The 23,805-nt window shown below is 42.5% G+C and overlaps 5 protein-coding genes across 6 annotated transcripts; 1 reads left to right on the top strand and 4 right to left on the bottom strand.

The window, feature by feature from the left end:
• Window positions 1-1,370: 1,370 nt before the first annotated feature.
• Window positions 1,371-7,899, top strand: LOC108036112 (uncharacterized). Its single transcript, XM_017112091.3, has 7 exons — window positions 1,371-2,085; window positions 2,542-2,677; window positions 2,884-3,376; window positions 3,430-3,816; window positions 3,890-4,369; window positions 4,433-4,695; window positions 4,750-7,899. The coding sequence occupies exons 1-7, from the start codon at window positions 1,481-1,483 to the stop codon at window positions 7,873-7,875; spliced, it is 5,490 nt and encodes a 1,829-aa protein (XP_016967580.1). The 5' UTR covers window positions 1,371-1,480; the 3' UTR covers window positions 7,876-7,899.
• On the bottom strand, window positions 7,878-10,825 carry LOC108036117 (uncharacterized). The gene is made up of 3 exons (XM_017112104.3): window positions 10,576-10,825; window positions 8,942-9,170; window positions 7,878-8,829 (listed from the first exon to the last, which is right to left on the bottom strand). The coding sequence occupies exons 1-3, from the start codon at window positions 10,649-10,651 to the stop codon at window positions 8,211-8,213; spliced, it is 924 nt and encodes a 307-aa protein (XP_016967593.1). The 5' UTR covers window positions 10,652-10,825; the 3' UTR covers window positions 7,878-8,210.
• Window positions 10,826-12,440: 1,615 nt separating this feature from the next.
• Window positions 12,441-20,379, bottom strand: LOC122818631 (transmembrane protease serine 9). The gene is made up of 9 exons (XM_050888322.1): window positions 19,867-20,379; window positions 18,792-18,987; window positions 18,457-18,736; window positions 17,425-17,814; window positions 16,818-17,071; window positions 16,472-16,757; window positions 15,649-15,961; window positions 13,951-14,164; window positions 12,441-13,257 (listed from the first exon to the last, which is right to left on the bottom strand). The coding sequence occupies exons 1-9, from the start codon at window positions 19,922-19,924 to the stop codon at window positions 12,483-12,485; spliced, it is 2,766 nt and encodes a 921-aa protein (XP_050744279.1). The 5' UTR covers window positions 19,925-20,379; the 3' UTR covers window positions 12,441-12,482.
• LOC108036175 (trypsin) lies at window positions 15,250-17,356 on the bottom strand. Of its 2 annotated transcripts, none has more exons than XM_050888154.1 (3): window positions 16,818-17,356; window positions 16,472-16,769; window positions 15,250-15,961 (listed from the first exon to the last, which is right to left on the bottom strand). In XM_050888154.1, the coding sequence occupies exons 1-3, from the start codon at window positions 17,093-17,095 to the stop codon at window positions 15,572-15,574; spliced, it is 966 nt and encodes a 321-aa protein (XP_050744111.1). In that variant the 5' UTR covers window positions 17,096-17,356; the 3' UTR covers window positions 15,250-15,571. The 2 variants fall into 2 exon arrangements, with proteins under 2 accessions (XP_050744111.1, XP_016967664.1); XM_017112175.3 differs by having other exon boundaries at window positions 15,258-15,961; window positions 16,472-16,757; window positions 16,818-17,348.
• Window positions 20,380-20,520: 141 nt separating the features above from the next.
• Window positions 20,521-23,401, bottom strand: LOC108036164 (uncharacterized). Its single transcript, XM_017112158.3, has 5 exons — window positions 23,158-23,401; window positions 22,907-23,089; window positions 22,702-22,840; window positions 21,611-21,887; window positions 20,521-21,543 (listed from the first exon to the last, which is right to left on the bottom strand). Exons 1-5 carry the CDS (start codon window positions 23,314-23,316, stop codon window positions 20,934-20,936), a joined length of 1,368 nt encoding a protein of 455 aa, XP_016967647.1. The 5' UTR covers window positions 23,317-23,401; the 3' UTR covers window positions 20,521-20,933.
• Between the last annotated feature and the right edge of the window lie 404 nt (window positions 23,402-23,805).

Genomic DNA, 23,805 nt, shown 5'->3' with positions numbered 1-23,805 from the left:
ATGATCGAAGCTGATTGATTCGGCAGAATCGTCGAAGGCACTCTCCAAGTTTGTCTGCCCTATTTTTAGGTCCTCGTGCCTGCCCTCCCCACCGAAAGAAAATTGAATTCCCAGTCCAAGGTGTCACTGCAGACGGAGAAAGCAGAACGGAGAGCGAGGACTGATTGACGAGTGCCGAGAAAATCGGGGAAAACTAAGGCGACACATGGGAAAATATCGCCTGGGAGCACTATGTTGGTGTTTCGTAGCATAGCTTCAGGCTGAGCCGAAATCTCAAAAAAATACCATTTACTTGAGTTGGGAATAATATTATAAAGAAATATATTACTTATTTACATATAATCTAGGTACCTTATATGCAATATCATCCACTGTGTCTTAAGTTCTGATCTGGGTGTTAAGATCATACCTCCAATTATCGGTAAAAGAAAGGTACCGAATAAAGTTTAATTTTAACTTATAAGACGTTTACTTATTTGTCAATATTATCAAAATATCATATATATAAATATCATTATATATTATAACTTTTCAGACCCATAAGATATTTATGTACATACCTTAAATGTTATATCATCCACTGTACCTTAAGTTCTGATCTTTATATCTACATACCTCCAATTATCGGTAAAAAAAAAAGGTACCGAATAAAGTTTATTTTAAAGCCATAATAGGTATACTTATTTTTTCAATATTATAATATAACACACACATATGATATTTACGTACATACCTTATATGCTTTATCATCCACTGTGCCTTTAGTTGTGATCTTTCTCTCCGGTTCTTCCATTCACAGCTTATCATGGCATATGATGTATACATGCCTTATATGTATGCAATATCATCCACTGTGCCATAAGCTGTGATCTTTCTCTCCGATTATTCCATTACCATACCTCCAAACAACGGTTGTTGGTTAAAATAAGTATACTATAATGGTCCGATCATATCAAGAGGTATACCGATTGAAAGGTACCATATAAAGATTAAATAAAACTTATAATAGGTACATATATTATACATATGATATATATGTACGTACCTTATATGCAATATTATCCACGGTGCCCTAAGCTCTGGTCTTTCTCTCCCTTTCTTCCATTCACAGCTTACCATGCCTACAATTAACGGGTTTCGGTTATAATATGTTTATATATAAAGAGGATTACCTATTGAAAGGTATCTCTTAAAATGGAATTTAAAAAGTTTTAGGAGTACACTTATTTATTTAATAATATATTATAATATTATATAGGCTTATTATAGCAGTTTCTTACATACCTATGATATAGGTGCTATCGTCACAAGGTCTTTCTGTTTCTGATAGTAATGCTCTCCCAGGAAAAAGGTTCTCAGTAACAGTTAAGAAAAGGGAAGAGGAGTAAGCAAATTAAATTGCCCTGAGCATTGAATGAAATTTATTGCCTCAGTTTAGTATAGTCAGGGATCTTATGATCTCGTGTAAAAATTCTGTGCAATGGTCTCGCCTCACCTGTGTCCCGTGTTATTCAGTGTCTTAGTTTTCCATATAAGCCAAGTGCAATCCGATTTATCAGCCGAAGAAGTGGCCAGAAACCAAAGTGCAGCCGAACTCCTTCCGTCTGCCTGTCGCAATGGGCTAAATGGCAGTGCCGCCGGTCCGGAAGTCCGTCTGCCATTTGTGGATATGATAATGCGCCACGAGCTGCCCCTCTTTGTGCTCCGCGAACCGGAGGAGGACTTGCTGCTGCTGCTCCATGGACCCGAGATCTACCAGCTGCACGTGGCCACCGGAGAGCGGCGAATGGTGCCGCTGGGCAAACTAGGTGGGCAGGTGAAGGTTCGCAGAGCTCTCGGCGCTGAGATCGTGGCCTGGCGGCAGTTCCTCCTCCTGTCCGTCGTCCTGGAGGATTCCCTGGAGGTGTACCAACTGCCCAAGGAGCTGCTACTCTCCGAAGACCCCGCCACGCAGCTGAGTTTCGAGCCCCTGCAGGAGTTCTCCATCCCGGGAGGATTCCTCCAGCTGCACCTCCTGAAACCCAGTGCCGAACAGGTCCTCCTGCTGGTGGCCTCCAATCACACCAGGTCGCACAGCAAGTGCAGGTGGGGATTGTTAGAAAATAAAAATTATATTATTATCGTTATATAATATTTATAGAAATGATCGTATGAAAACTGTAATACCTATATTGTTTAATTGTAACAATAATGATTTTAGGAAACAAAATAGTAGGATACAAACAAAGCATAATACTAACTTACTTGGAATCTAATAAAGTACAAAATAATATTATTAACGTATAATATTTATAGGAAAGATCGTATTACATCTATAATCTCTTTTTTTGTATAGTTATTATTTCAATAGTTTTAGGATTCAAAATAGTATTCTTAACAAAGCATAATATTAACTAATAAAATACAAAATAATATTTTTTATCATTATATAATATTTATAGGACAGATCGTACTTATAGAAAAGATCCTATTTTGTTTAATAATCATATTAACCAATTTATTTGTAATAATTTTATAATACCTACCAAACATTTTTTACAGAACTTTCGAGTGGCTGGACACGTACTTTAATCCCCTCGAGGAGATCACTCTACCCGCCATACGCATTCTCCAAGTGGTTGGTCGTCAGCCCCTGTATATCATTTTTGGGAGATCTCTAAGAGGCTCCCAATCAAAGGTAAAATATGTGTGGTTATAATTACTATAGAATATATATAAATATAAGTATATATATTATACAGAACATTTCAACTTAAATACTATATCATGATATGATGTGATATGATAAATTATGATATAATATTATGCATTATGATATATTATGATATGCTATTATATAATATGATATAATATGATAATAATATTATTTCTTACCCATGTTAGTTGGTTCTCACAGTCTACGAGCTGGATAGGAACACCCGAACCCTGCAGCATCGCCAGGCCCTGACTGTCCAGGCCCAAAGTGTGCAGGCCGCCAGATTTCGTGGCCGGAACTGCCTGATCGCCTGCAGCTCCTCCACTTCAACTTCCTGCATTTTCTTCCGCATGGTGGATGGCCAGTTTGTGGTCTATCGCAAGCATGCTCGCAGGGACTTGAGTTTCCAGCGGTTGAGTGCCACCAAAAAGGGTCAGCTCCTGATCGGAGCCCGCTCCAACGGCGAGGTGATCATCTTCAGCTCGACCCGCCTGGATTGCTACAGTGGATATCAGGTCGTTGGCGAGTCGGAGCCAAGTGGGGTACTTACCCATACAAATGACCGAAATGAGAGCTTCCTGCTGCTGGCCTACCAAAGAGCCTCGAGCGACCTGATCCGCACCGTGCAGCTGGGAGGCGTGGAGGAAGTCTCGAACCAAGTGGGCGCCGCTCCAGAAGAAGGTCAGTTGGAGGTACTGTCCTTTAGAGAAAGTATTAATCCCCCTCCTTGGCAGATCTCTCTGTGGTGCAATTGCATCGCCATGAGTTCGAGGAGTCCATCAATGCCTTGCGTGGTCTCCTTCTGCGCCGGCGTTCCTCTGTAGAAACGCTGAAACAGTTGGTCAACTCCTTAAAGCAAAACGCAGGCCTTCAGCTGGAGAAACCACTGCATCTGCTGGAAAATGGACACATTGAGCGGCTCCAGCTGGTGGACGATCAGCTGCGTACACCCACACAATTAAGGCGGCGTCTGGAGGAACTGCGTCAGCGATTTGAGGAAAACCGAACCAGGAGAACCACTCGCTCTTTTGGGACAGCAAATGAAAATGATGAGCTGGACAAGCTCAAGGTGAGACGATTGCGAGTGGGCAACCTCATCTACCAGGGACAGTTGATGCCAGGTGAGTTGGAAAACTCCACAAAAGAATATGATTTTTATGTGATGGTATATTTTTGCAACTTCTCAATAAATAGGCCACATCCTGGATGCTTCAGAGCCACCTTTGCTGACCATCAGGGACGTGCCTTTGCAGACCAAAGCACTAAGAGCCAAGCAACTGTTGACTCCTCAAGATACCCACAACTCCAGTGGCACCCAGATTCCTCCAGAGAAACCTGCTCGTACTGAATGTGCAGTGCGTCATCTGAAGGTGGACAAGATCAATGGAGTCTCCTGGGATGACTTTTTGGACTCCCTCTTCCTGCGCAGCCGCGACACTCGCTTGGAGGGAAAACTTGTGATGCAATCGAGGAGCCGGGTGGCCAATCTTCGGACGACCCTGCTCAACGGACTGGTGGTGGATCGCCTTTTCAACCTGCGACGTGCTCAGGTGATCAGTTCCAATATCTATATGTCAGCCTTTTTTGCTCCGCGCTTGGAGGCTTGGTTGGTAAATGACCTGGACTTTGCCCACGATGTTCTCTATCGCGGTGCCAACGATAGCTGGGTAAAAAGTAAGTCCCTCTCTCTGGGGTTAATCATCATTATGAATGGTCATAAGAACCCCTTCTTTTTAGCTCCTGTTCGCATCTATCAGATGAGTGTTTCGGGTGACATTCAGGTGGCCAATCAGAGCAAATGGCAGAAACAGCCCAGACAGCTGCAGGAACAGGATGAGCAACGTCTTCAGCAGTACTACACGGGCAGGGTCACGATCAATGGCTCCCTGACGCTCAGAAATGTGCATAGGGATACTGAGAACTCACTTGTAGCCCTGGGAAAGCAATCTCTGGCCAGGAATGTTCTCCATTCCACCTACCTTTTGAACCAGACACAACAGGTAAGAAGGTTGAACCTTTCTCTGACTCAGCTATAAAACTCATATCTCACCCAGAACCTTTCAAACTTGACCTTTGGAAATGCGAGAGTCAATACACCGTCACTAACCACCAGCTATATTGAAGGACATCCTCTGAGAGATCATCTTCTCAGCGGGGGACAGCAAAACAAGCACAACTATCCAAATCACACTCTTCACATCATCTTCATGAATGCCAGCGTACAGGGCGATATCATATGTAGGGACTACAGCTCCCGCTTGGCGGAGATTGCTAGGGATGCAGTGCGTCATGGACAGGAGGCGAATATTACGGGTCACAAAAGTTTCCAGGCTCCTCTAACTATGCAAAGCCTTCAAACCAATCAAATTAACGGTCTGCCAGTAACCGAACTAGTGCTTAAGTCAAACATCACGCAGAACTTTAGGGGGACAAAGAGCTTTGAGCGCTTGGTGGTGACTAATGACCTAAGGGTTCAGGATCACTTGAATGTGAGTCGTCTCAATGGATGGCCACTGCAGCAGCTACTTGGCCATGATCTTACCTTGAAACGTCTGGAACTGACGGAAACGCCACATTTGGAGAATCTTCACTTCCGGCGACTTAATGGATTGCCCTTCGACGAACTGCTGTCCAAGATCTCGGAGGGAAGTGAACAACCCCTACTGCTGCACAAGCAACTTCTTATCGAGGGCAATGTACGATTCGATAAGGCTCTACAAGTGCAGAACATCAATGGTATCCAGTGGGAGGATTACCTCAGTCGCCTGGTTAGACCCGATGCCAATGCGGAGTTACGGGGAACGAAGACCTTCTCAGCGGATGTCCAACTGAACGATGCTCTCCATGCACCCCACATAAACAAACTGGACCTCAGTTCCCTGCTGGATAACACCTTGCTACGAATGACACCCCAGCAGATAAGTGGTGTCTACACTTTCGACAGAATGATGGCCACCAATGTGGATGTGACTCAAGTGAATGGGGTTCCGACAGAAGAATTCATAGACACACGCAAAGATCTGGAACTCAAGGGAGATCTGTACCTGAAGCAACTCAACCTCAATGGAAGTCTAAAGTGCCCTCTGGCCAATGGGGCAGTTCTAAGCGATCTTGGGCAACGAGTGGAGCAAGTGCAGCAACTTCCCTGGCGGAACTTGATAGTCACCGGCGATGCTCTCTGGGATGGTGAGGATCACTACCAATCCACACTGGACTATCTGCGCCAGCATGCTGTGAGAAAAGTGGGAAATCAGAGCATTGCAGGACATGTCCTTCTCAAGGAACCCTTCTTGAAGAATCTGCAAAGCAAGCAGTCCCTGCCCATCGATCTGAACTTCACCCATTTGGCCGAAGATGCCCTACTGCGCAGGACTGTCACAAACGAAAGCCAGGTTATCTTAGCTCCCCAAGAGCTACTGGGATTGGTCAAGGCTAAAACACTTCACCTGGACAAGGATGCTCGCTTTGGGCTGGTGAACGGAATCGACATAGAACGACTCAATGCCTCACTGTACCGCCTGTCCAGTGGAGAAGCCATTGCAGCGGATCTTCACTTCCTCCAGGCTCCCAGGATTGGTAAACTTCAACTGGAGCGTCCCGAAGTGAATGGTTATCCAATTGGGAGTATTTACCAGCAGGGCCAAGGGCAATCCTGGCCATCGGTGAAGTTCAAGCAACTGGTTGTGGAACAGGATCTCAGTCTGGGGAGTGTGAACGAAATGAGTCTGGAGTACTTCCTGCAGCATCGCATTCCCCTGAGGGGACCTGCCCTAGAGGTATTCGGATCACTGAGCTTTGAAAACCTTCAGTTAGGCGGTCAACCACTCCTTCGCTCTATTAATAACATTCCACTGGATAACCTAGTGGTGCGACATAGCAACCAGGCGCAGAGCATCACAGGGGCGAAGACCTTCCATGGAGGTGTGGAGTTCACGGGACCCGGTCATGTGATGAATCTGAATGGACGTGAGCTTAGCGACAGCTACAGGGGCAGCATCTTCCGGAACAGCGACTACAACATCGACAGTCTGGTCCTGGACAGAGCACTCTTTCCAGGAGGCCTTGTCCTGGCAGGAAGTCAGAGCCCCAGTCGAATGCGCACGTTGGAGGAGCAGAGCAATCCCCTAGAGCAACTGCAGGAGCTGCTGAAGCAGGGCAATCAAAGCTCTCACAAAAGCCTGCTCTATCTGGACCATGACCCTGACATACTGCAATCTAGCTGGGTGAAACCGCCTCTGAAGGGATCTCCAGAGTTCCAGGTTAGTCTACCCTTGGGTGATTCGGCTCCCTGTCAGCGGCGGAGCCTGAGGGCTCAACTCCTCATCCCCGAGGGCCGTGTGCTCCTGGCCAACGTGAGTGTGTCCAACCAACTGATACGGCTCAGCTCCGGGGATGTCCGGGCCAAGGTGCAGAACCACTGTCACCGTCCGGCGCGGAGATTGCGCAGCAGGATCAGCATTAGCTGCCGGAATGAATCCCATACGCTGGGAATGCGTCAGCCAGTGGAGGCCATGGAACTAATGGAAGTGGAGGAGATGGTACTGCTGCTTCTGGGCACCGAAGAGGAGGTTCGTGTTTTGCGGATAAAGCGGAGCAACTGCAGTCTCACCGACTGGCAATCCGTGTTGCCAGCAGATGGTCGCCTAATGAAGGTCATTCGAGGGAGGATTGAGGACTCCCAGGAGGATCTGCTCCTCACCAGTGGCTTGAGCAATCACCGTCCGGTCCTGGCCATCCATGCCAGGGATCCTGCGAGTCACAGCTTCAAATTGCTCCAGTTAATCCAGGGCTCCTACGATCTGGCTGAGATGCAAGAGAACCAATTGCTGATCAGCTGCCTGGGCTGCCGGCATGTAGCCATCTTTAGAAGGATGTTAGACCACTTTGAGCCCATCCAGCAACTGAGTTTCCACGAGCGCATTCAGCAGCTAAGCCCTTTCAAAGTCGCAGAAACGCAGTATCTTCTGGTGACAACGCAACCGGGCGAAGAGCACTTTTACCTCTTCAGCTACAATCAGGTGGGCGGTTGGCAGCAACGCACTTTTGGCTATAAGAATCAGCACCCCTGGGCTTGGCCTCTGGTGAAATCTGGCCAAAAACTGGAATCGATAGAGACTGCAATCCTACTGCTCTGCGGTAAGGAGAGGGAATGCAGTCTGGTCAAGGCCCTACTCGGTTGAAATCTGCATCTGTAAGCCATGTATATTTGTATCTACTGTATATAGCCATGTTTACTCTTTGTATACTAATGAATTGTTAAGTTTTGTTAAATCAAAAAGGTATTATTACTTTTGGAATGAAGCAACCAATGTATACTAAGTATCTTATATGTGTAATGCCAGATTTTTTTGTAATATGCCTAAAGTTTTTAAGCATGAAATCTGGTAAAAGAAGCATCAGATAGAGATTATCACACTCCTTGGCTTTATCATTGTTATAAAACCTAGGAAATCTTACTTACTAAGTTCCCCCCATTGCTAAGATCATAAGCCCCCTTGGATCCTCTTCAGACCTCTTAGGTCGAAAAGCTCTTGCTGCTGATGGTGATGACGTAGCCGGTGAACACCAGGAATCCCAGGATGCCCCAGATGGAGCTGTTCTGATGGCCACCATCTCCAATTTTGGCCAGGATCCACTCCACATGACTGGCCACGTCCTCGAAGCCACCATCAATGCTCCTCAGACCTAGCAGGCGATCCCGCTCCGTTAGAGTGGCACCTGCATCCATGTAAAGCTGGCCCGGAGTGGAGTTGGTGGCCTCCGGCTGGACGCAAATCCTTGGGGACTTGCTCTGCTGCTGGTGGCAGGATGTGTGGGTGGCATTCAGTGTCACCAGGTCGTGCAGCTCGCGAATCTCGGCGTCATAGCCCCAAGTGCTGATCTGCAGCAGATTACTGGATTCCGAATCCAGAACGGAAGTGGTGCCAGGAGAGGGTAGACCAATTGGTTGAATATGGGTCTGATCCAGAGGCACATCCTTCTCCAGCATTAAAATGGCCAGAGCCAAGTCCTTGGGAGGCTGGTGGATGTGGGTCACTCCAAAGAACAGGCCCCGCTCATGCGGGGCGAATCTCTGGGGGTTGCCGAGCATAACGCGCAGTTCCGAAGGATGGTAGTAGTTCTTCTTCACCTGACTGTAATTAAAATAATGTAACATTATTATATATTAGATTTTGTTTTGTGTTGCCTTCAATTTTACAACTTTCAGAAAAACAAGTTGGGAATTATAAGCTGCCTGTGACCTACCTGAAGATGCAGCTGCTGACGGTGAGCACAACAGAGGGCGCCACCAAGGCGCCCGAGCAGATGTGTCCCTTGCCGAAGTAATCCCGCTCCAGGGCCAACAATCTTATGGATGCCTGGTGTGGGGCTGGCATTTTCGGCCGGAACCGATCCTCTCCAGTCGCCGCTGCAATGGCATCCATTTCGGCCAGGCCTATGCCACGTTTGGCCGCCAGATCACGATGGGTATAGGCTGCCGGGGATGGAGAACGTGCAAAATTAGTGAGCCGCCGTGAAGGTTAATCCGAAAGCCTGATAAGCAATCGGGATCCGATCGGAATCCCCCCATGGAAACAGTCTCCGAGTGCAGTCCCCGTTATCACCCAGCAGATATCAGCAAACTTTGACGCCTGGTCAGCGCCCCGATCACTCCCTGATATGGCGATAGCTTCTCTGCCCGGTGCACAAGTCCCGGATTCGACCCGATCAGGCCACCGCCGTGGTTCCCGGCGTGATCGCAGATATGATACCGGGAGTGTGGTATCTAGAGCCCCGGCCACGGGCCGACTAAGCCCAATCGTATCGAACCCACTGAACCCACTCTACCCCATCCACCCCGGAAGCTCGAGACGATCACGCGATTATAGATCGCCAATTGCTCAATTTGGAGTGACGCACTGGAGGCGGTCAGCGATTTGGATAGTCGTGGGATTATGCCAAAGTACGGTGGATATGCTAAATGCGTCGGCACTTTAAATTCCTCCCTATCGAAATCCACAGTAAGCACAGCTTTTTAAGAACCAGGAGCTGGCATTGTAATAACATTCCTTATCTCGAGCCTAATTTTAGAAATCGTGACTGTCCAAAATATAAAATTACTCTTGATTATCAGGGTGAACTTTTGGCGCAAACAAAAAATGTTTGAAATGTTTAAATACAGCGGAACAAAAAGTTCAAATCGAGGTTGATTCGTTTGAATAAGTATGTGAGCTAATACATTCATTCATGGCCATTGCAAATCAAAGTTCTTTGAAACACCATAGGGTACTTGTGGTATCTCTATTACTTGTACCTCTATTGCTTACTTGCAGTTTCTTTTGAAGTTTGCACAATTAGCTCTCATGTCATAACTATTCAAGTATCAATAGCAAGTTTGAATTGGCATAATACCACTCGGAAAGTTAGGAATCGGACTTTCTACGACTACTAAGTGTGTTGTAATATTAAAATACCGAAAATATCTCTCTTGAAATAGGAAAACCCTGACCTCCTCAAGTTTTAAAATGGTATAATATCACTTGCTAAAATATTCTTCTGTAACTTAATGGCTTGTAATACCTAAATTCGGATGATTAATTGATTATAATAATATAAAAACTGGCATAAAATTATATAATAGAATTTGTTAGAACTTTCTTTAATAACTAAATGCCTTGAAATACTTAAATTCAGATCATTACTTGATGTAATACTTAAATTCGAATGACTACTGGATCATAATAAGAAATGGTTCACCCATTTTAGCTACTAGAGTTTCCAAAATAGTATTAAGCCGATTTATAGACCCCCAGAGGTTTACCAAAAAATACGTTTAAATAGTATATACCAAATCCAGTATTAAGCTCGATCTTTACCACTATATAATAACCTTTACTTACTTGTTTGCATTTCAGTGCATAGAAACGCAAAGATCAAGGTCTTCACGATCTTTCGCCAGTGATCGTTCAGCTGCATGATGCAAAACGTGTCCCGAACACGGAATTTACAAAGGAAAAATATGAAAAAATAATAGCTGATCCCGGTGATCAGTGATCGATGATCGATGATCGATGACCGAAGCGATGCCAAGTTTTTCGCGGAGAGCGTGCTGCGGTTCACCTGTCGGGAGCTCCGAGCGATGAATGAAGAAATTATAGCGCGAGCTTCTTTCCTAAATCGAACGAACGCAAATTCGCAAAGCGTTCTTAGATAATTCCATAAATTTTTGTTTTGGTTTCGTGAGTCTTGAATCCGACTCGCTTGTTATTGTTGTTGATAAAGCTATAGTAACATACGACCCAGGCACCAATACTTGGGAATCGCCGAATCGAACTGAATCGAAGCGAATAATAAACAAACACACACGCTCCATCGGTATCGATAAGAACGCATTGCCTGTCAACATTGTTTTGATTATTATTTCTATACTGGGGTTCAATTTGTTTGTGTTTTGAAGCTGGGATTACAATTGGTCAATCGGTCAGTTGGCTTCAGAGTCAAACTTGACGAACCCCTAAAAAGGAAATCAATAATTATCCACTCTACCGATAACGTGGAAATATTATTAGGAATAATATGTTCTAAGAAGTCCATTTGGTACTTGAGTATTTCACGGGGCTTTTGAATGTCCATTCTCTGGATTGATAGCAAAAATGTTTTATGAGAAGCACACAAAAAACTAAGATCATTTAAGTCTTAGTTTTTAAACTATAATAATTAGTTTATTATAATAATAATGGAATTTATTATAACTATTTTTTTACTTATATTTGTTTTGTTATTTTTTTTTATTTTTTATTATCCTGATGTATTACAATGTAATAATAAATATTATGTGAATAGAAAAAAATATTCTGAAGAACCTCTCGCATGCCTGAAGTGTAGCGGAAATGTGTATTGCGCCTTCTCGAGAACTACATACATATAACAAATCTTGAAGTGAACTAAAATGGAAAGCAGATTACATGACAAAGTGTGGCTGATAAGGATCGATGGCCCGAAGATTGCGTGCATTCCGGCAAAAAGTTGGTGTTACCCAAAAGCGAAGATTAATAGTGCTGTAACGCAGCCTTGAGAAGAACCTCTCCAAGTCATAGATAGAAAGTGCTCCCTTGGTTTGGTACTGCCGATTGCCCAATGCAGCTGGCCTCCTTGACCTTGTCTGCACGTTTGATCGGTTGATTAGTGGAACTGGACTCACTCGTGTCGAGCGCCCTGCAGTCACGGACGCCACTCTTTCTGGCCCGGACCGTCTGGAACCATAAAGATTAGCTGTATCAGGTGGTCACTGCCATTCATCGGACTAGTGAAATCAAGTCCCTTTCTGCGCCGTGAACTATTTTTAGCTAACTAACAACAACTGCGACGATAGCCCCACGATCGGGGATTATATGGGCCGTTGAAATTTTGGGGCTAAGAAGTTTTATAGACCGCCTAGAAGTAGGCAATATTTTTTGCAACGAAGAAAAGCTTTTACACTAGCAAAGAAAATGGTAAGAAATGGTGACTAGGCTTATTCTTACACTTAAGAAAATATCCTTAAGTATTATAAACCTACCAGTGTGTAAGTTACAATAAAAAAAACTGACGTTTACTAAATAAGTAAGTTATTTATTTATAGCTTCTAAATCAAAACTTTTTAGTTTCTTTTATAATATCTATTTTAATATACCTTTAGTGTTGGTTCTCACAAAATAGAGAATCTATATTATATTAATATAATCATATTAAAATATGTGTAAAACTCAAAGTAAAGAAAATAGAGTCAAATTTTAGTTCTTAGTTTATTTAAGTAACTCTAAGGTAATCAGAACTGATTAGTCATTAGCCTCAGGGCGAGAAAACTAGGCAAGAGAAGGCTCACAGTTCCGACCATGACGCCCATGGCACCACCACCTCCATTATTATCGTCATTGCCATCACCACTTCCATCGCCGCTTCCGTCACCACCTCCATCACCGCTTCCGTCACCACTTCCGTCACCACTTCCATCACCATTCGGATCCTCGCCCATGTTCTCCAGTATCCAGTCGTAGTAGTACGACACCTCCGTGTAGACACCCGGCAGCCTGGGAAGGGCACACTGAATGCCCCAGGAGACCACGCCGGCCAGCTCACTCTGGCACACCAAGGGTCCTCCGGAGTCGCCCGAGCAGGCGTCCTTCTCCCCCACCTCCAGATAGCCGGCGCACACCATGCCCGCCTTGATCAGATGGCCCAGATCGCTGTCGTTGATGCAGTGCTCCTCGCTGATCATGGGCACATCGACGGTCATCAGGATATCCGAAATGTAGCCCTCCTCCGTATTGCCCCAGCCCGTCACCTGGCAGACGACGCCCTCCGCGACGGCAAACCGATTGAGGGCGATGGGACGAATGGTCGGGTGACCGGTGGGCACGGTTCCATTCAGCTTCAGCAGGGCGATGTCCTTGTCGTAGGTGGACAGGTCGAACTTGTCCAGCTGCATGATCCGCTCTTCCAGCGTGAAGGTCAGCGTGTTGGTGCGATTGTAGCGATCCAGGTTGCCCATCACCACGATGAACTCCTCCTTGGGCACAAAGGTTCCGTCATATATCACCTGACTGGCATACAAGTTATAAGAATTAGTTAGGAAATGAATTAGTTCATTGTTAATTAATCTATAGGTTTGTGAGGCCTTCCAGAAAGGTAAGTCAAAGGGATTGGCTTAAGTGATCGCAACCTCGGAAAGGTGACCCAGTCTATAAAATCTTACAATACAAATTTCTATTTTTTCCCTAAGATTTTGACTTTTAAAAATAAAATTTAGCATTCTTAAGTGATTATTTTCCTTATGTGCCAAAATAAGATTATAGTTTTCACTATCCAATATATAAATAGTACATTAAAAAAAATGGTCTTAAATCATCAAAATTATTATTAAAAATATTAGGTTTCTTGGCTCTATCCATTTAAAAGTATAATATCTTTTACAAGTTTATGCTTAATAACAAATCTTTAGCCACTTTATAATGTTCTAAAGATAAGGTTTGGTGACCTTAAGCCAAGTTTTCCAGAAAGGTGACCCTGCTCTTTAAAGTAGTTGATGTCCCTGAGTCACAAAATATTTTTCAAGAATACTTTAATTATTAATTATTATAGCGCCATAAATACTTTGAGATTTCTTCGAACCGATAAGGTGGTATCAAACATTCCAACTTAACTTGATGTTCCCCGAGATTACACAACTTTCCGGGAATACTTCCTGATACTTTTCGGAATACCCCTTAAACCCACTGATCTCTAGCCCAACTTACTCCACAAAGCAATGGGCGGCGGTGAGTACCCATCCTGGTCGGATGAGCGATCCTCCGCACAGGTGTCCCGTGCCAAAGAAGTAGCCATCGTTGAGGGCCTTTCGGATGCCCACCTGGTGCCTGGTGGCCCCCAGCGTGGCCTCCGTGCCATTGATAATCCTGCCGGGGTCCACATCGAATCTCGGCCGGATGGCCTGTGTCCGTGGAACGGCTCCTTAGGGAACATAGTTAATTCAATGATGAATCCATTAACTCCAAAAAAAAAAAACCGGCTACATACCTCTCAGTTCCGCCGGCAGGGAAGTGAGCAGAAGGGCTACCGCCAAGTATTTCACCAATCCGATCATTCCAACCATCTAGATGCTAACTCCTCGACGTGGCGACACCAACTAATGAAGGAGCCGAACCCATTTGTCCAATATCGCGGCCAAAATAAAAATCTGGCACTGGGCGGGCATCCTAATCTAATCAATAGACATCGTACAATACCATAGAACATGGCGAAAAACGCCGGACTGACTTGTCACCGCCGGGGACCCGAAGACCTGCGTCCGGGTTTGACGAACTGCAGCCTTAGGTTTTGAGTGCCACCGCTGGGTTTTCCAATCTCTGGGTTTACCACACCGATTTATGGGGCACTCGAATGCGGGGAACTACCAGGGGATTTCCTAAAAGTGTGTCCAAGATTAAATGATTTCTATCTTCGTATCTCTGGAAGATCTTTGGGTTTTCCCGGCCTATGACTAAAGGGTAAATTCAATTTCTTAGGGCTTTATCTTTAGCTTAAATCATTTATTTCTATAAATTGTTGTATTAAAAGAGTGTTTTCATTTTACAATTATAGGTTAAGTACCCTCTCATATCATTTAAATATCTTTGATCTCCATTGCGAAATTATTGCCCATTGTTCGAGTTCAATTAAAATATCACTTCCACTCGTCATGTGCAAACAATATTGATTATTCAGTCCCATTTCTGACATTGCCAGATGCCAAATAAACAATTTAAACAAAATCAAAATCTACGTTACGCAGATATTGAAAACCATGGGTTCCGACCACAAGATACTCATCCATTACGACTCCTTTTCTAGGTGAATTCCATATTTTAGTAAACAAATAGTAAAAGCTTTATATCTTGTTCCAATAAGCTTGTATTTACTTTACCATAAAACCAAGAAACCAATGAAAAAAAAGGGGTTTGGCAAATTCATTAAGCGATTTGGCGGCTTTTAATCGACGGCTGTGAAGGACAGAAGAGAAACTGTCTTTGAAAACTCAAAAAATATTAGGTACATTTATTTTTTAGTAAGTGTTTTATAAATATATTGAAATTAAAACTTAAAGATTTAATTGCCTTTTGAACAATGCCAATTCATTATTATTTATTTTGTATTATTTTCATTTAATGGTATTCTTTCCACAAGTTTAAAGGGTAAAGTTGTACCCCGTACCAAGAGACTCCTTGTACCCCTTAGTGGGCCCCTCCTCCTCTGATGTCATCAAAACCGTCGATCACCGTCAACTATTGGACAATCTACAAGTGGGTGCCTCCTCGCCACGATTAGATAAATCAGTTGTAGAACAGACAAGAGAAAGCGATTTATTGTGCTGTCCGATCGTCAGAGAAGGCTAATGATAAGTCCCAGAAGGCCAATATCCAAGAACTGAGATGCCACAGATCGGCGGCTGGACAGACTCTGCGGCGTCATTTGGCGGTACTCGGAGTAATCCAGCGAAGCGTTGGCCTTCCGAATCCATTCTAGGAAGTGCGAGATGTTGGTATAAACACCTGGATAGCCTGGATCCGCACAGCCCACGCCCCACGATATTATTCCGGCCAAATGCCCGTCGCAGATCAGCGGTCCGCCGGAGTCGCCCTGGCAGGCATCGATGCCGCCCTGCAGGAATCCGGCGCACATTTGGGAGGCCGGTAGCTTGTAGATCACCTGGCAGAGCTCCTTGTTCAGTATCGGTACTGGGGCCTGTTGCAACGAAGCAGATTTGTCCTTCTGCGCAAAAAAGTAAAACTAAATTAAAAATCATTGTTGAAGTAGGTTTGAATTGCCAGCAATGAGAACTATGCGGACAAACCATTTTTAGTAAATACCTTTTTCAATAAAAACTGTGCTAGCATGGGACTAATTTTAATATAACAGATTCTTACGGACGCTCCCTTATGCGGACACACTATGGTAACACTTACCTAAAACTTTGTAACATACATACGTTGGTTAAAGGATGCTCTCTTATGCGGTCAACTATTTTTACTAAAAATCAGATTAGTGTGTGCTTTTGATTTGGTAAGATACATTCTTAAACGGACAATCTTTTGAGCGGACAAGTAAAGACCAATACCTGTGCAGGGGTTGGGAATGTGAACCTTATAAGGACACATCCTTTTTTGATACAGGTAGAGGACGCTCCCTTTTTCGGACACAAGTAGCACACATCTATTTACGGACGCTCTCTTGAGCGGACAAAAAAACATCTAGTCATGGGTTGAGAATGAGATCACTTACCTTGGTGACCTTGCCCCAGCCGTGTATGAGGCAGATGGTGCCCTCTTCCGGTGCATCGATGGCCAGCGGAATGGGTCGAATCGCCAGCGATTGCCACGGAATAAATCCATTGAGGAAGAGCAGGGCGATGTCGTTCTCCAACGATGTCATATTGTACTGCTCGTGGCCAACGATCTGCTGGACGAGGTACTCCTGGGTGAAGCGGTCCGTATGATCGATGGCACTGCTGCCGGCGACGACCACGAATTGCTCCGGATCACGGTATTGCAGCGGTACCGAGTTATTTCTAGGGAGGGTACTTATGATACATTTATTTTATAATGTCCTATCTGGTATGTTCACCCACATGGCATAGCAGTGGGCCGCCGAGCAGACGACCCGCTGGGAGATGACCGCTCCGCCGCACACATGACCCATTCCGAAGCGCCGCTGGTGGATCGGACGCCGGCGCACGGACACCTGGAAGGGCACCTGGTCAATGGTCACCGTATAGCCGCCCACAATCTTCGGCAGGATCACAAAGGACGAGGCCGTGGACATCGGCTGGAGAATCTGGGCGTGACTATGCTTGGGATCGGCCGCTAGAATCAGCAACATCAGCTGGCACATCCATTGGTGGTCCATAGAGTGCGGCAAAGTCCCACAAGCGTATGTAGTTCCCCTCCCGATTAAACACACTCGACATTGATTACGAAAAGGAAATCAAATTTTTAAAATATGATGTTTGAAACAGTGTCTAAACGATCCAATTAATAGGATTTTAAAAATGATATAAAGATATTAGCAAGTGATATTATAATATTCTCTGGAAACAATATATAATATTTAGAGAGGTTTGATTGATGATTTAATGGAATATTGAAAATTTAAAATACAAGGCTTATTGAAACGGTCCTTTTTGAAAAAAGAATAAATTTATTAAATAATTTGCTAGACTAAAGTATCGATTAGATTCTGAGATCCAAGACGAAGGCAAGGGTCAGTGTAAGACAAGTCCCGAGGAAGGACCAACCCGATCCCAGCCGAACTCCTCCACTATGATAGAGCGTGTAGTTCAGGGAGTTGTTCTTCTGGACGATCCAATTGTGGTAGTACGAGACATTGGTGTAGACGCCCGGATAACCAGCTGCCGCGCACCCGGCGCCGTAGGAGACGATCCCAGTCAGCTTTCCGTTGCAACTCATGGGTCCACCGGAGTCGCCCTGGCAGGCGTCCACTCCCCCAGTCCAATATCCGGCACACACCTGCGAAATCGGAACGGTGCCGTAGGCAATGCGACAGGTGGTGTAGGCCACAATGGGCACCGTGGCGGACTGCAGGGTATTACTGCTCACAATGCCACCCTGAAAGAATATATGATATGGGATTTTATTAATAAAATAATAGGTAATCCTTCAATAAAGTAGAAATATAGGATTGGGAACTTTGAACTTTCAGCTAAAACAATATGTAGTATTAGAATTACGTTATAAATGTTTCTTCTAATTATTTTTATATTATATTATATTAAAATATTATTATTAAGTCTTATTCATTGTTTATGTTAATCCTATATTATTTATCTTAAAGTTAACATTTTTTATTCTGATTTTCTTTTGTTTTTATCAAATGTCGGCTTCCAAAAATCTTTAAAATCAAGTTTTTAGAGTATTTAAATTTAAAAAAAATAATTTAATCTGATCTGCTGAAAATATCTTGAATAGATCAACTTAATAGATCATATCTCAAAATATTTTTGTAAATTATACGATTATTTCTTGGGTATTTGGTATGTTTATCTAAGGAAAAAAAATCACAGTACACCGAACAATCTCGAATTTAAATTATATATCATATCGCAGAATTGTTTTTATAAATTATTTTGCTTATATAAAGTCCACACCTATTTTATAAGCATGGACTATAACAATTTAGAAACCCCAAACAGTTTGTTATTGTGTGTAATTTGGAGACTTTTAAAACATTCCTGGGTGCTTAGTACTCACCTCCTGGAGCAGACCCCATCCAGAGATCAGGCACTCAGTGCTCGTGGCCACAACTTGGCTGTTTAGGGACAAGGCCCTCACTGTTGGCCAGTTCCAGGGAATATAACCATTAATAAACATCAGTGCGATGTCGTTGGTCAGAGAGTCCGATTGGTAGTTCTCATGGACGATCAGCTGCTGCAGGTAGTACTCCAAGGTGAGATTGGTGTAGCTCTTCAGATAGGTGCTGCCCATGACTATGACGAACTCACCAGCAGCTCGGTACTTCTTTTTATCGGTGCTAAAAATGAGAAACTATTTTGAAACATTTTAAGCAGGTTAGGCATCCTACTCACATGTAACAACAATGGGCGGCGGTGACCACCAAGCGCTGGGAAATCACCACTCCGCCACATAGGTGACCGGAACCATAGCTCTTCTTTTCGTTGGCGGTCAGACGGACGGACACCTGGTAGGGAACCTGTTCTATAGTTGTCGAACTGCCACCCACAATCTTGGGCTCTATGGCTCCAGCCCTCTCAGCTCCAAGATCTGCAAGAATAGTGGGTAAAGAGATACATTTATAAGGAATACACTCGTATATAGGATCTTATTATACTATATGGTTAAATATCGGTCATGGACATGACATCGGATCCACCTCCTTGACAAGTTACTATATCAAATACATATATATGTATAGACAAATACTGTTTATCGGTGGCCAAGAGATAGCTGGCATTGTTGTCTTAACAAGAAAGTACTTCAGAATTATAGGGTGAGCGCTTTATAGCTCCTTAGTGGCTTGGAAAAAACAAAGCAATCTAATCGAATGTGTTGTGATTGCCACTCCTTGGAAAATTATTTGGATAATTGTTCTTTTGCCCTGTTAAGGTCTACATTAGTCATGGCAAAAGTTTGGCAATAAATGGCAGAATCAGTCTGGTGATGGTAATACTCTCACTTCCTTCGATAAAATGTTAATAATAATTGAGAGATAACAAGGGAGGGGTTTTTACGACCGTTTTGTGAATATTAAAATTATAATTAATGATATATTATAAATTAAATCAACTTTTTTAAATAAATATAGGCTGATTTTTATAGGTACATTTAAAAATATATGATATTAATCATATATAAATTGGTTTTATTTAACCAATAAACTTGAAAACTGCCATTAACACGATGTTTTCTTATCTTAACCAAAGACTTTTGTTAGAAAAGAATAACCAAAACAAAAAGAAAAAAAAAGTTGCTTGAGAGATAACTTGTCATTGAAGATTTATTCTCTACACAAAATTCACTGATTTTGAGTTCACTTCTTCAGCCATAAAATATCGCAAAATTTTTAAAATGCCTTCTGCATTTTTAGTATAATTTTATAATATTGGTAAGACTGCTTAGGCGTTAATTAGATCGATGACTCACTTTCACCGGATGCCAGAACGCCTAGGAAAAGCGATATGGCCACCCAGACTTTAGCCATTTCTTTGGCGATATAAAAGAACCGATTTGAATGGAAAGTAGAGTCTAAAATATTGGATTTTTAAATCTTTTGGCCCTTAACTATTATCGACCGAATTTCTTGAACCGAGCCACCGCAATGAGCCATCAGACCCATGGCCAGTTGATATTATTTGTGGCTGCCTAGGGCTTATCTTATCGCTAAATGTGCGTAAATTGAATGTTGCCAAAGCCCCAAAGCAGCACATCGACAACGGCTCGATAGGTCGATCGGGTGCCATAAAAGTAAACAAATGCCAAATCAGAGCGAAATTCATTTTTGATTTCGATGGCACTAGGCGCGGATGGGTTTGGGAACACCAAGCCCCATAGCAACAACTTGACTCCTACTAAGGGGTGTTTTCTCGACGGCAAGTTAAACTAAGTGTGGGCCTGAAACCTAAGAACCCTGTGGAATTTTACAGCTCAAAGGCAAAATATTGTGTTATTTAATAATTTGAAAAGTACAAAATAAAATAAAATAACTAATTTTTGCCATTCTATATTCTAATTCGAATTATATTTTTTTTCTTCTATAACCAAACGTTTTTTTTCCAATATGTAGCAATCCCAAAAAAATTGATTTTTTTCAATACAATTTATTAGTCACTGTCATAAAACATATGAACAAAGTAAAATAAACCATGAATTTCAGACTGGCCCTCCCAAATAAAATAGTGACTAATCGTATGATATGTAAAATGGGATTTTTCCGCCATAAAACAAGTACAAGTAGATATCTTTGGTACGAGATAATAATATATAGTTAAGTAAATAATTAAATGGCCCTTTTGCAATCCTTCAAGACCTAACTTAACGAGGCACTACGTATTCTAGTTAATCTAGAAATTTTCTTATAATACATACAATATTTTATATCCTTTTATCACTGGGGATTTATAGTGTCTGATTTTATCAATCAAGAAAAAAAACCTATGGACTGGACCTTAAATTTTATATGAAACACCATTTAGAGAGGGAGTATTTCCTTACTACTCTTTTTTGCTGACTCCGTGCTTGATAATCATGTTCTTGGTGTGCGCTGCCGTGCGTTGTAGTATGGCCTTTAGCTCCTCCAGCTCACTGAGCGGCTTCGTTGGCCCATTGTCCACTTCGGTGTCCACGTTTGCTGCAGGAGAACCAAGAACTTCTGGTTCTTGAATGGATACTTTTGGGGAATCAAGGCCCTTGCCTTCTTCAATAAATGGTTTGGGAGTATCATATACTTCTTGAACAGTTTCAATCTGCCGCAAGATGAACTCCACAGTCTCTGCTGATGTTTTAGTTTTCTCGGTTTCCTCAGTATCAGGTGTTTCACTTTCCTTAGACACGGGTTCAGTTTTAATGTCAGCTATACCCACAGTAGCATTAACTTTGGTTAGTTTCGCCAGCGAAGATTGGGCAATCGTAGCCGATGTGGATGGCTCTTCGGCATCTTGTACAGTTTCCATTTTAATGTGTGGCTTTAACTCAGTAAACCAATTATTCGCGTCTGTCTCTTCGGAACTCTGGGAGCTTTTGTACTTGATTTGCGGTTTAGAACGGCGCTCCATTACCTTGCGCTCCAAATGGTATGTATTGGCTTCAAGGGCCTTGCGCTTTCTGAAAATATTATATATATAAATATAATATATCAGAGTATTTAAAGAATATGAAGTATAAACCGAACCTATTGCGTGGAGACAATGCTTTTGGCGATGCAGCTGCATAGTATAAGGGAACCTTAGAGCCTGGCGTTGTTGATTCCGCCGAATTTGTAGAACCAGTAGACGGGGTCTTGGGCTTTACATCCTGCAAGGCGGGCGAGGAAAGCGCAGGTGACCTGCACGAGGGAGGTTCGTCTGCAAATGCCTCCTTTACTTGCTGATAGGCAGCAGCATGGTCCAGCAGTTTCTGGTGCTCTGCATTGAAAGCCTCGACATCAAATGGCTTGGTAACCGCAGTCACTAGGGGAAAAAACAGAATATTTAGTGCTTATTAATAATATTGTCTATGAATTGTTGGGAGATATTTTAAATACCTAAAGTTTTTTAAAGCAACAAGGGCTTACCTTCAGATTACAGGGACGATTCTAACTATGCACACATTTTTTAAAAAAATTGTTTAAAATTTCTGAAAAAGTGTTTTGAACAAAAAAAATTAGTTTTTTGTCTGATATAACAAAAATAATAGTCTCAAAGGGGAACGAAGAAGTTGTTTAATTTCCAATCCAATGGCATTCAAATTTGTTATTTGAAAAAATATCTGAAATACATTTTTTCGCCCTTAATATTCAGTTTTTTGGCTGCCTTAAAAAAACTAACTCAGATAGTGGAATGTCATACCTCGTCGAGCTCGTTGTTTAATTTCCAATCGATTGGCATTTAAAATTTTTTGTAATTTTATAGATTTTTCTCAATCATTGTGGTGCATTGCCCAAAAATATCTGAATCCCATTTTTCGCCCCAAATATTTAGTTTTCTGGCTGCCATAATAAAAATAAATATTCTATTTACTACTTTTGTACACTAACTCTAAAAGGGAAGTAAGGCCCTTGATGGTATTTTGTGAACATATATATAACATTATTGAAATTTACTTAAAAGCACTTCCAAAAAGAAACCAGTTTAAAATGAAAACTGAAACGAAATACTAATATTGCTCCTACTACCAACTACTTAAAAGCACTTCCAAAAAGAAACCAGTTTAAAATGAAAACTGAAACGAAATACTAATATTGCTCCTACTACCAATATTACTAAATTTAATAAAGAAACTTACCCCTCCACAGCTTGTGTCCATCCTTTCGATACTGTTGGAGCTCCTTGTCCTTGGCTTTCAGAAGCTCTATCAAAACGGAAATCTGATCCCGAAGTCCTGCGGCCGTGGCCATCGAATTCATGCAGATTTTGCGATAGAACTATGGGAAAAGCAAAGATTACCAATGTAAACTTTGGGATAGACTGGGCATAAATCAGTTTCTGACCGAAAAACCATTCATTGGATTCAGTTTCCAAAGCCATTTAAGAGGAACCGTGGTGTTGGGCATGGAGTACTTCAAGAGCAGGCCACTCATCTGACCTGCAGAGGCGTCCACTTGCAAGAGATCCGCGGTAAGCAGAGCCAGACGTACTGCATCCTCGGGGAACTTCACGCGTGGGTTGCTCATCTGCATAGAAAGAAACGAATGTTAATGTTAGGTATATACATTATTTATCTTAAACAACTATAACTTACCTTCAAACGCTCCTGGAACTCGTCCTTTGTCACAGTCTCTGAGAAACTTAAATTCTTTCCCGGTTTGTGGAGGTAAAATGTGAGCAGTTCGTTGTGTCCCTCTTCAAAGCAGGTGAACACACAGAGTTCTCCACTTATATCCACTGTTTTCAACAGCATTTTCTCTACTTACTTAATTAATTTTAAACTAAAACAAAAATATTCTCTACCGAAGTCAACAAGAATGTGTTTGTGAAATTCCAGCTGTTGATTGTACTTTAATAGAGATGCTCCTTAAAGTCTTCAGCTTCGATAGTTATCGATAAGTTTCAATAATAAATGATCAATAGAAATGGGTTCTGAAAATTAAAAGGAAAGTTTAGCCTAGAAAAAATGTTTATTTAGATATTTTTAACTTAATTTACTGAATTTTCTTTTATTATATATCGATAGTTTTTTTTTTACTACAAAAATCTAAATTAATGGTTTGACCGTTTGTTAAAATAAAATCCTTGCCATATTCATTATATTCAATTCATTCCAAAAAGTCATTGATAAATAGGTTGCAAGCCTATCGATAACAAGACAACAGAGCTGTTTAAAGTAAAGTATCGATATCACCCTCTTACCGCGACAATTTAAATTTAAAAACCCTTCAATAGACATTAC

Source organism: Drosophila biarmipes, chromosome X (genome assembly GCF_025231255.1).
Source record: "Drosophila biarmipes strain raj3 chromosome X, RU_DBia_V1.1, whole genome shotgun sequence".
Lineage (NCBI taxonomy): Eukaryota > Metazoa > Arthropoda > Insecta > Diptera > Drosophilidae > Drosophila > Drosophila biarmipes.
Note: the sequence above shows the minus strand (reverse complement) of the source record. Positions and strands in the feature narration are given on the sequence as shown.